The 12,251-nt window shown below is 33.3% G+C and overlaps 2 protein-coding genes across 4 annotated transcripts in view; both read left to right on the top strand.

Annotated features, from left to right (window-relative positions):
- Positions 1-1,323, top strand: LOC105127729 (uncharacterized). The gene has a single exon (XM_011029123.1). The coding sequence runs from the start codon at positions 158-160 to the stop codon at positions 1,085-1,087; it is 930 nt and encodes a 309-aa protein (XP_011027425.1). The 5' UTR covers positions 1-157; the 3' UTR covers positions 1,088-1,323.
- Positions 1,324-2,635: 1,312 nt separating this feature from the next.
- LOC105127732 (putative wall-associated receptor kinase-like 16) overlaps positions 2,636-12,251 on the top strand; it is a 21,931-nt gene continuing 12,315 nt past the window's right edge. For 2 of the 3 annotated variants that reach the window (XR_842690.1, XM_011029125.1), the window contains exons 1-2: positions 2,636-3,732; positions 3,921-4,088. Coding sequence is in view for 2 of the 3 variants with exons in the window: in XM_011029125.1 (XP_011027427.1) it covers positions 2,853-3,732; positions 3,921-4,088 (1,048 nt within the window). In the remaining variant the exon portion in view is untranslated. The remainder of the gene's footprint in view (positions 3,733-3,920; positions 4,089-12,251) is intronic. The other variant, XM_011029124.1, reaches the window with a different exon arrangement.

Below are 12,251 nucleotides of genomic sequence, written 5' to 3'. Positions count from 1 at the left end.
TTGAAAAGCAAAAATTAACAAAAGCAAAAGCCAGCCATCACCTTCCCTTCTCCTTTTCAGATTCAACTTCCTAGACTATATAAAAATGCTACACCATGTTCTTTAAGCCTGCAGTCCTAATCTCAGTTGCCTCTTCATCCATTTCAAATCTAACAAAATGGGTTGTTGCATTAGTAAATGCAGACCCAAGAAACGTTCCTTTGAAGAATGTCATGGTAACAATGTCGAAGACAAGCTCGTGATCTCTCAGGCTCCAAAAACTCCTAAGATTCCTGTTCCTGTATCAAACAAAATCTCCCCATCCCCTCCTTCACCCACCACATCTACATCTTCTTCTGGCTCTGCTTTTACTTGTTGTAACAATAGCAACACTACCACAATTAGTTCATGCTCATCACTCTCTAGTGGATCTTCGATCTTGAGCTCAAAAGATCGATCATTCTCCAACGAGTTTTTGTGGTCATGTGTCAAGGAAAATCCGCACATAATCCGCATCAATTCAATTAAGGAACGATCACAATTGCTAGCATCACCAAATGTGTATTCCAGAACATTGGGCTTACCAGCAAAACAAGTCGTGGCACCAGTGAAGCAATCGATCCCACAAAAGGTAAACACATCCACACCCCATAAAAGAGTTCGATCGAGCTCACCAACAGCACTAACACGACAAAAGAGCTTTCGTAGGGAGCCGGACAGGTGTAATCCTTCACATTCTCTACCAATCAGTAGAACTTTGAGGTCACCATCGCCTAGCAGGCGATTTAATGGAGATAGTGGCAGGGGGGTCTTGACAATTACGCCAAAGGAAAGTTGTTCTGCGTGTCCGGTTGGTGCCAGGGTAAATTCAGCTAATTCCTTTTCTTCAACGTCAAGAAAGGAAAATTTGAGGCTGCCTAGTCAATACATCAATTCGAGCCAGCTTCGTTCTTGTCTGAGGAATAGAGAGACTTGCATTCATCGTATTAGCTCTAAAATAGATGAAGATGCAGTAAAAGAAGCACTAGCTCAACAAGATAGTGACTCTATTCCCATGGAAGACATCGACAATCCTCTCATTTCCTTGGATTGTTTTATATTTCTGTGAAATTTTGTGTGCATGCCTCCTTAAATTGTTGTGCTGTTCATAAGAATCTTTCCTTTCTTTGTTTGTTTTTCTCCTCTTCAAGAGGATATTCATTATTAATTGGTTTCTTTTTGTGTTTTTTTCTTAATCAGTTTCATTTATTGGTTTCACAATGATCAACTAGATCAGAATTTCTGTATCGATTGTAAAAGAAGATATATATTAAAAAGAAAAAAGGATCTGTTTGTTGCCTTATATATTGGATGTTTCATGTTTGCTGGATTGCGGCTGGAGCTTTTATATATATATATATTAATGAAATGGTTAAAAATCATCGGAGTTCCTGGACGGTATACTTTCGTGGAATTAATCCCTATACAATGAACTCAATTTTTTTTTTTTTTTTTGCTCTTTAAATGGCCTGCACCGTTGATTAGTAGTGCTAAATTGCCAATTCATTTTTTTGAACTGTTGCCAATTGGAGAAATAGGGAGAGATAAGCCTCGCAACGTTAATTAGACATTTTTTCACAAAACAAAACTTAATATAATATTTTGATTAGTTCGTCTACAATTTCTTTTTATTTTTTTATTAATTAAAACCAATCAGAGCCCCTGAACGTGAAACGCCACCGTCTCTTCAAATTGAGTAGGTAACCTCGGATTTATGCTTCGGTTGATGTAGATCTAGTACATGAACTTGATTGGTTGTTTCGTACTGTTTTTTTTCCGGTTTCATGGTTTAAAAAAAACATCTTGTTGGTTTTTAATTTTATAATGAAGAATTTAGTTTGATTGTTTAGAAAATAGTTAAATACAAGAGGACGAAAAGTAAAAGTAAGTTGGAACTTGAAATGATAACTTTTTATTTAAAAAGAATTATTTTCTTGACATTACTACTATCTTTCAGGTTACCGAGTGACTTAAAAAAACACCCTGCTATAGATTGTTCCTCTGCAAGGATTTTTGTTTGTGAGAAATTAACAAAGGTTCGATAATTAACAATTGTTCCTTTGGGCTAAAATAACCTCCCTTCTCCCTTGAGTTTTTTTTTTTTTTTAATAATTTTGATTTTGATTTTGATTTAAAAGGGGTTTGTGTCATGCGTGAGATAATTCGTCGTTTCACACCAGGGTTCGATTAACGACAGACAGCTACTAGTACGCCACACGGCAAGTGCAAGTAAATTCCACAAGTGGGCCCCGCAGCATTGGACTTGAAGGTGGAATCTAGCTGACTTTAAAAGGTTAGCTCTCAAGTGAAGGTCGCATCCACTCTACTTGCCATGCAATTTCCTGAAATCAATTGCCTCGTCGTTTAATTTACGGCAGGCGGCTACTCATACACAAACCCCTGTCACGTAGCAAGTGCAAGTAAATTTGCTGACTAAAATCAAATGATGGATCTGGTTGAGAATTCTTTCCTACGTCGAGGTTCTAATTGAGATCAGAAAACTTGAGGACCTAACTGAAATAGACCTCCAAGTTTGGGGATTTTATAATGAGATTTCTCAAGGAGAACATGTACCGACACTTCCATATTCAAAATTAGGGGGCTTGACCTGGTCGAGTAAAAAGGCTTCGATTCTAGTAAGTTCTTGCTTGCAAGTCCTCTACCACACGCTCTTTTAGATATTCAGTCACATGTATCCCATCTGGCATTCAAGCCTTATAATTTGGTCTTCCATCGACCAATATCGTGGTACTTTGCTTTACAAAAAAGGCTTGCTGCCACAGTGAGATTTGCACCATCCGACTCCATTCTAATTAAACAGAAAAGTAGATGTCATGAGAATTCGAGGAATGGCCTTACAGTTCACAGTAACAGGAGTGTTGTTAGCAGGACTTACAGCAGCAACAGAGCTTCCTATAGCGAAGCCTGGATGCCAAGATAGATGTGGGAATGTTAGTATCCCATATCCATTTGGCACGGAAAAAGATTGCTACTACGGCCCCGAGTTCCTCATAACTTGCAACCATACTTTCAATCCTCCAAAAGCGTTTTTAGGAAAAGGTAACTTAAGTGTCGCAGAAATAACCCTTGATGGGAAGCTACGCCTCATGCAATATATAGCTAAGGACTGCTATGACCGGGCAGGTGCACGAAAAACGAGAAACAGGCCCTGGATAAACCTACCCGTCCAAGGTCCATACGTTTTTTCTGACACTGACAATATGTTGGTCGCTATCGGCTGTGATACTTTCGCTGAAATGCGAGGTATCCGAGAAGACAAGAATGATACATACATGGTAGGATGCGTTTCCAAATGTAGCGACAAAAAATATGTACCAAACACATGCTCCGGAATTGGTTGCTGCCACACCTCCATTGCCAAAGGAATTAAGTACTTCGACGTGAGCTTGTCTAGTTACAATAATCATATGGGAATCTGGGAATTCAATCCTTGCAGCTTTGCCTTCATTATTGAAGAAAAGCAGTTCAGCTTTTCTCCAAGTAACCTGTCGGATTTGGTGAAAGTAAGCTTGCTTCCTATTATAGTGGATTGGAGTATTGGGCGCAATAACTGCGAAACCTTGGAAAAGAACAAGACGTCTAATGCATGTCAAGGCCAGAGCAAATGTCATGACCCCGAAAATGGGTCTGGGTACATTTGCAAATGCTTAGATGGCTATCAAGGAAATCCATACCTCCCAAATGGTTGCCGAAGTATGCATTTCTTTTTCTTAATTTTATCCCTTTTCTTATAATTTTTTACTTTCATAAAGAGAAAGTTAAATTATTTGTAATTGATTTCGAGGAGATCTCTAATCTGATTTTTCGAAATTGGTTTACTTGAAATTATGAGAATTTAATATAGTTTTACATAAAGGCATCTCTTTATGATGCTTCTGCAGACATTAATGAATGTTCAGATCCAAAAGTAGCCCACAATTGCAGCCACAAATGTATCGACACCGAAGGGAATTATACATGTTCTTGCCCCAAGGGGTACCATGGAGATGGGAGAATAGATGGAGAACGCTGCATCCGCAATCGATCATCAGTGCTTCAGGTCGCTGTCGGTAAGTTCGTATATCATCCTCTTCATTTTCAATCCCGATGTTCATGTACATACTATTGTGCATAGCTCTTTCATGTGCCATTAAACGTAACTGTTTGTTTTTTTGGTTTCTCATTTTAATCTGGATAGGATATATACATGCGCCAATTTTTAGTTCTTGTTATTTAGATGAGGCTGTGATAGGCATTATTAAAACTATATCACAGTCCCCACTTCTAGTTCATCCTAATACTTGGTTTTCTCCATCAGAGACCTAAGTTTAATACTCATACTGGCCTCTTGTAGCAGGAATTGAGTGTAGATTTTTGTTAATTTTCTTTTCAGGATTCTTAAATTTTCGAAGTATATACTGAAATTCATGCTGTTGTTTAGAAGTATTGTGATAAATGCTTGACCGGATGTCAGAGCATTGGCTGAAATTTATTTTATCAATATAATCTGAAGTAGCTGGCGATGCAAAAGTGACTTGAAATATCCAGACACTATCCTAGATTTATTTCATCTCAAATTTGCAGCCCTTGGTATCTCAGAAAAGAAAACTGAGAGGAATCTAATTTGATCCATATAAACTCTGGAACTTCAAAGCCCACAACGTTTCAAAGTCAAATCCACTACAAATGTACTCGTTTTTAATTTTTTCTATATTGCCGCGGGATCATTTCAAACAGAATTTCTTGATGGGAAATTTTCTCTCTCCACCTTTTAAACAAGATTTCAAATATTTCTTATTAAATCGAAAGGTTTAGTCGCTTAACGGAAGCAAAAAATTGCAATAAGTTCCCCTATGATCTCAACCCCATTCGGGTATGCTTGCTCAATTTGGACGAATTTTCATATCTGCAATGTACATAATTAATTACAAATTAATGTTTCAACATCCTTGTACATGTAGGAAGTGGAGCGGGACTGACATCTTTGTTGATGGGAATTACTTGGCTGTACTGGGGATACAATAAATGGAAGCTAATGAAGCTCAAAGAGAAGTTCTTTAGGCAAAATGGTGGTCTAATGCTGGAGCAGAAGCTATCAAGAAGGGAAGGACCCGTTACAGAAACGGCAAAAATCTTTTCAGCTGCAGAACTCGAGAAAGCCACTGACAAGTACCATGAAAGTAGAATTCTTGGCCGAGGAGGTTTTGGTACAGTTTACAAGGGAACTTTAACAGATGGAAGAACTGTTGCAATCAAGAAGTCCAAAACAATCGATCAAAGCCAAATCGAGCAGTTTATCAATGAGGTGGTTGTTCTTTACCAAATCAATCACAGGAATGTGGTGAAGCTTCTAGGATGTTGCTTGGAGACAGAAGTCCCATTACTAGTTTATGAATATGTTGCAAATGGCACCCTCTATGACCACATTCACGACAAGAGTAAGGTGTCGGCCCTCACCTGGGAAATCCGTTTAAAGATTGCTTCTGAAACTGCTGGTGTTCTATCATATTTGCATTCCGCGGCTTCTGTGCCAATCATTCATAGGGATGTCAAGTCTACAAACATACTCCTGGACAACAGTTACACGGCAAAAGTGTCAGATTTTGGCACTTCTAGGTTAATTCCGTTGGATCAAGTTGAATTGTCAACAATGGTGCGAGGTACTCTAGGATACTTGGACCCTGAGTACTTGCACACAAGCCAACTGACGGACAAAAGTGATGTTTGTAATGCTTTTCTTTTCTATAATTCAGTCCAGTTCTGTTTTTGTTACAGTGGTCCTGTAATTTTAAAAGACGAAGAATTTCTGACAGTATGTCCAATATTCAACCCGCATTGAAACTCTTTATCCTGTCTCCATTTTGCAATGTAATATTCCAGGTGATCTCCTTCTGAAAGCAAAAAAATTGCTGGACAAACTTTCTGGTGTATGCCATGCTCGTTGACAAGGACTTCGATTGTATGTCTCTGGGAAGGAAATTTTTATCGTCGCCCCGACATTTGGACAGCCACAAAAAAAAAGAAATCAGTAAAGGCACAATCATTATTCAATTTTTCTTGCCGGTGAAAACTAAATAAATAAAAAAAATCTAACGTTGATCATTATAGTTCTCAACAAAGAAATTGATTCCACGTTTTTGTAATCTTATCATTTAATATGCATGCATGAAGTAAATATCTTAGTATTTAGATAATGCATATCGGAATGAATACTTTAAACCTGATGCATAACTCAATAACTAATAGATCAAGTATGAATATAGCATAAACTCAATTTCTGAATATCCATTATCATACCTCTATTGAGAAATTATTGAACTTTTTTTTTTTTAGTCTAATCTTAAGCTACAGAACTGTATAACAAATTCAGTTCGATACTGAAATTGTTGAGGTATTTAGAATTCAAGACAGTAGAGATATTTGGACTTTTATTTTGACCAAACCATAAAATTCATGTCTTTTAAGTAATGCATTTCTCAGCTAATGAAATCACCAATTAAATCTCAGGAGTCCAGGGATTGCTAATGGATCAAATTAGAGGCATATCGAAGATATAATAAATACAGCCATCAGTAGGAATCATCAAAAGCAGCAATCACAATCAAATAGGCAGAGAAGGGTACCCCCACCACTGCTCTTGTTAAAACCCAATTCCTCTTCTGTATTTACTAGTTATATGCGCTTTTCATGGCAAGTCAAATAATTGTTTTCATAAAAAAATTAAATATACAAGTTTTTAAATTTTTTATTGTAATTATAAATAAAAAAAAGCTTATACATTCACTTAATTAAATACATTAAGAACTATATATGCCAATAAATATAAAAAACAAAGTTTTAATTTGTTTATTTAACTTGCCAATTAATTTTCTTTTCTATTATAAAGGAAGTAATATGTAGGTATTATTAACATATTTTTTTTATATCAAATAAAAAGTATAAACATGAATAAAAAAGATCAATATTTACTTATAATAAACTATAATATATATCATATATGTTAATAAAAATATGCAAGATCTCAAACTAATTTTAGTTTCTTGTGAGGATTATATATTATATAAAATTAAAACCATGTTTGCTCTTTTTGAAGTGTTTGGGAATGTGGTACACATCATGTTCCTTTAAATTTTAATTTTCTTTGTTAAAAATAAATTTTTTATGTTTTTAGATTGTTTTGATGTATTGATATCAAAAATAATTTTAAAAAAAATCATTTTAAAATATTTATAAGTCAAAAAACATTTTGAATTGTATTCGATACTACAATCTCAAACATACTAGCAATGAAGAATTCTGTGCCTTTGATTTAGGCTTGCTAATGAAACGGCTTTGAAATTGGTTATATCTCCCTTGTCTACGTCTTGTATTAATCGAATTCAAAGCAAGCGACAAACAAATCTTTTCCAGGTTTGCAAAGAGAGGAGACTTAAACGCATTTATATTTTCAGGAGAAATTAATTTTAATTTTGAAGCATGTTGACTGAAGATTAATATCACAGAAACATCCGTGAGAATGAAATACCCAGACTAATGAGTTCTTGTCTGAGGAATAGAGAGACTTGCATTCATCGTATTAGCTCTAAAATAGATGAAGATGCAGTAAAAGAAGCACTAGCTCAACAAGATAGTGACTCTATTCCCATGGAAGACATCGACAATCCTCTCATTTCCTTGGATTGTTTTATATTTCTGTGAAATTTTGTGTGCATGCCTCCTTAAATTGTTGTGCTGTTCATAAGAATCTTTCCATTGTTTTTTTGTTTTTCTCCTATTCAAGAGGATATTCATTATCAATAGGTTTTTTTTCTGTTTTTTTTAATCAGTTTCATTTATTGGTTTCAAAATGATCAGAATTTCTGTATTGATTGTAAAAGAAGATATATATATATATATGAAAGAAAAGAAAAAAGGTTTTTAATGAATTCATTAAAAATCATCGGAGTTCCTGAACTGTATACTTTTGTAGAATTAATACAATGAACTCAATGGTTTTTTTTTTTCACAAAACAAAACTTAATATAATATTTCGATTAGTTCATCTACAATTTTGTTTATTATTATTAATTAAAACCAATAAGAGCCCTGAACACAAGGGCGGAGAAGTGGACTGTAACCTAGGTAAAAATATAAATTCTAACCTTCAATGTTCAAAACTTTAATTCACACATAAATGCAGTTTGATTATAAAAAAAAAAAAACACACAAATGCAGCAATTAATCATTTGAATAAGTTCTGAAAAAAGTGGTTTTAATTAAAAAAATTTAAATGTATTCTCGTAAAAAAAAACCCTGATTTAGCATTAGTATTCCATCAAATATTATTTAGGATTGCAAAATAATTCTTAGCAAACAACCAAAATGCATAACTCATTAAAAATCTAGTTGAAATATTGAACTTTTTTTATTAAGTTTTTATATAGATAATCTATCTTTTATCCAATAAATTGATAAGAATATCTTCATGGAGAACTAAAAAATAATAATTAAATTATATTATTTCCTTTATCTTTAATATTTTAAAAAATATAAATTCATTTTGGATTTTACATACATAAACTAAAAGATTTTAGTCGATATATATTATGGTGTTAAAAAGCAAGATGTTATTAAATATATTACTTTTGGTTTGATTAAAATTTAAAAAATTAACCAGTTTTCTCGTGACATCCATTAACTAAATCTTGTTAATACATTTATTAAAATTTAATTATTTTATATGGTAATTTATGAGCTTTTACAACAAATAATTCTCTTACAATAGGAAAGATAAATATTAATTGGAAAGAGAAAATTATTATTAGCAAATAAACTAAATAAGATACTAGTGAAATCCTAATTAAAAAAATTGAATATTTTTCATTAAGTTTAGATATAAATAGTTTATTTTTTATTAGATTCAAGAAAATGTTGTCTTCTTGAAAAATATGGAGAACTCTTACTTGTGAATTTGAAAATTGATTTAATTATATTTTTTTTACCAACTAATAAAACATTGCTTCGAACTTTGAGAGATGCCAGATTTGATTTTGTCCTTGTATATGTACAATTTGTTTGTATATAATATAAAATTAACATACCATATATGAATGCTTCATATAAAAAGATTGTAGATTGTTTATGTCAATAATAAAAATTAATGACAGTTTACCAATATTATCATTGTAATATATTTAATTCAACAATAATGTTTTAGTTGAAATAATTAATTTTTAAATTTAGTCATGAAACAATGAAACTTCTTGTACTTAGCTTTGTTTTAAAACCTAAGGATATTTTAAATCATTTAAAGTTGATGCTATTTGTAAGTTTGCTAAGAAATTTTATCTCGAAGATTTCAATAAATAAAAGATATATTATTTGAGATCTCAGATAGAACATTATTAAATTGACGTGATTCATCATAAAATCTTTTAGAATATATCTATCATTTTTGAATTATATTAAGAATTAATTAAAATAAATAAGTCGTAGTACTATCATTTGATTAACAAGTATTGATTCGTTTTATTTTGACTTTATTTATTTCATTGCCACCACAAAGTGAGTGTTTTCAGCAATAAAACATGTTAAAACCGTGTTTTGTAATTAAATGAAAGATGAGTTTTTAGCATATTTTATGATAATTTATATTGAACGAGAGTTTGTTGAATATATTAATTTGGATTCGATCACAAATGAATTTTATTTCACAAAACATGGAATAGTGTTTTGATAGTGTAATTTATTTTTATTTTTTTATTTTATATACTTTAAATTCCAAATAAAACTTTATTATTAATTTGATAAATTTATATATATATATATAAGCTAATGATTGATCTTGGAAAATAATTTATATATATTGGCTTGAATATACATAAATAACTGACAAATTTATTGTATATCAGTTTGATAGCTCCGAGTAGAAAAAATTCCTGGCTCGGCTCTTGATTGAACTCAAAACACTTGATTGAACTCGAAACACAATCGTCTCTTCAAATTGAGCAGGTAACCTTGGATTTATGCTTCGGTTGATGTAGATCTGTAAGAAACCCTCAGAACTATTCCAGTCGAAGCTACTTGTTTATTAGTCTAACGAGATCTTTGAATTCGTTGCTTGGTTTTAGCTTTATCAGGCTGGAGAGATTCTGAATGTTGCACTGCTAAATATCAGCAAGTTGGGATTTGTTAAATCTCAACGAAGGCAAACCTCAAGAATCGAAGCTATGTTGACCATCGAGCTTAACCCATGCAAATTGTCTCCATTATCGCTGCTTTGTTAATTATTCATAACTAATATTTGCTGGGTTTTATTTCATTTTTTATTTTGTAACCTCACTGCTTCAATTCACTCTGTCAAAAGCCACGGTCTTTTACTTGGTCTATGAACGAAAGCCTTGTGGATCCCAACAATGTTTTTATTTTATATTGTTCTTAATTTTCTTTTTTATTATGGCTATCATTTTTTTTCAATTTTTGCTTTCTATATTGCGGTTTTTGGTAAATAGACTTGATAGTTTGTCTTATACCGTTTTCTTTCGGGTTTTTGTGTTAAAAAAACATCTTCACATGAATTTAGTTTTGTCGTTTACAAAAAAATAAATATGAGAGTACGAAAAGTAAGTTGAAATGACAACTTTTTATTTAAAAAGAATCTATTCACTTTTGTTGATCGTGAGAGATTAGCAAAGGTTCAATGGCCAGGTAACAAGTGTTCCTCTGGGCTAAAACAGTTGATTTTAATTTAAAAGGGGTTCGTGTCACGCGTGAGATAATTCGTTGATTTTCAGCAGACAGCAACCAGTACACAAACCTCTCCCACACGGCAAGTGCAAGTAAATTCCACAAGTGGGCCCCGCAGCATTAGACTGTGAAGGTGGACTCATAGCTGACTTTAAATGGTTACCTATCAAGTCAAGGTCGCCCATCCACTCTCTTTGCCACGCAATTTCTTGAAATAAAGAAGACACGAGGACCTAAGTGAAATTAACCTCACAGTTTGGGGATTCTTTAATGAGATTTTCCAAGGAAAAAATATACTGACATTTCCATATTCAAAATTAGACGGCATGGCATGGCTTAGAAGATACTTCACAGGCAACAGAGGCAACATGAATGGTTTTTTAAAATGTTTTTTATTTAAAAATATATTAAAATAATATTTTTTATTTAAAAGAAATTATTTTTAATATTATTATATTAAAACAATCTGAAAATATTTAAAAAAATTAATTTGAAATAAAAAATAAAAAAATTATTTTATTTTTAAAATACAAAAACGTAGTCGAATAAAAAAGCTTCAATTCTAGTAAGTTCTTGCTTGCTAGTCCTCTACCACACGCTCTTTTAGATATCCAGTCACATATATCACAACTGGCACACAAGCCTAGTAACTTGGTCTTCCTCCGACCAATATCGTGGTAATTTGCTTTATAAAAAAGGCTAGCTGCCATAGAGAGTTTCGTACCACCCGACTCCATTCTAATTAAACAGAAAAGTAGCTGTCATGGGAATTCGAGGAATGGCCTTACAGTTCACAATAATAGGAGTAGTGTTGTTAGCAGCAGTTACAGCAGCAACAGAGTTTCCTAGAGCGAAGCCTGGATGCCAAGATAGATGTGGGAATGTTAGTATCCCATATCCATTTGGCACGGAAAAAGATTGCTACTACGGCCCCGAGTTCCTCATAACTTGCAACCATACTTTCAATCCTCCAAAAGCATTTCTCACCGCAAGTACTATAAACGTAACGAAAATAACACTCGAAGGAAAGCTGCATATCGAGCAATACATAGCCAAGGATTGCTATGATGCATCAGGACAAACTCTCAACAACATACCCTCTCTTACGCTCGCCGATTTCATTATCTCTGATGCTGACAATATGTTCGTGTCCATTGGTTGCGATACTGTGGCATCCCTCACTGGCAGTTTGAAAGCTGATGGTACTGATAACGAATACGAGGTAGGATGCACGTCCTTATGTAACACCTTAAAATATGTACCTAATGATACATGCTCTGGCATAGGTTGTTCTCTATCGCTGCTTTGTTAATTATTCATAACTGATATTTGCTGGGTTTTATTTTATTTTATTTTTTATCAATCGCTTAATTTTAACCTCACTGCTTCAATTCACTCTGTCGAAAGCCACGGTCTTTTACTATGGTCTATGAACGAAAGCCTTGTGGACCCCAGCAATGTTTTTATTTTATATTGTTCTTAATTTTCTTTTTTATTATGGCTAAAAT

Source organism: Populus euphratica, unplaced genomic scaffold (assembly GCF_000495115.2).
Source record: "Populus euphratica unplaced genomic scaffold, PopEup_1.0 scaffold93.1, whole genome shotgun sequence".
Classification (NCBI taxonomy): Eukaryota; Viridiplantae; Streptophyta; class Magnoliopsida; order Malpighiales; family Salicaceae; genus Populus; species Populus euphratica.
Note: the sequence above shows the minus strand (reverse complement) of the source record. Positions and strands in the feature narration are given on the sequence as shown.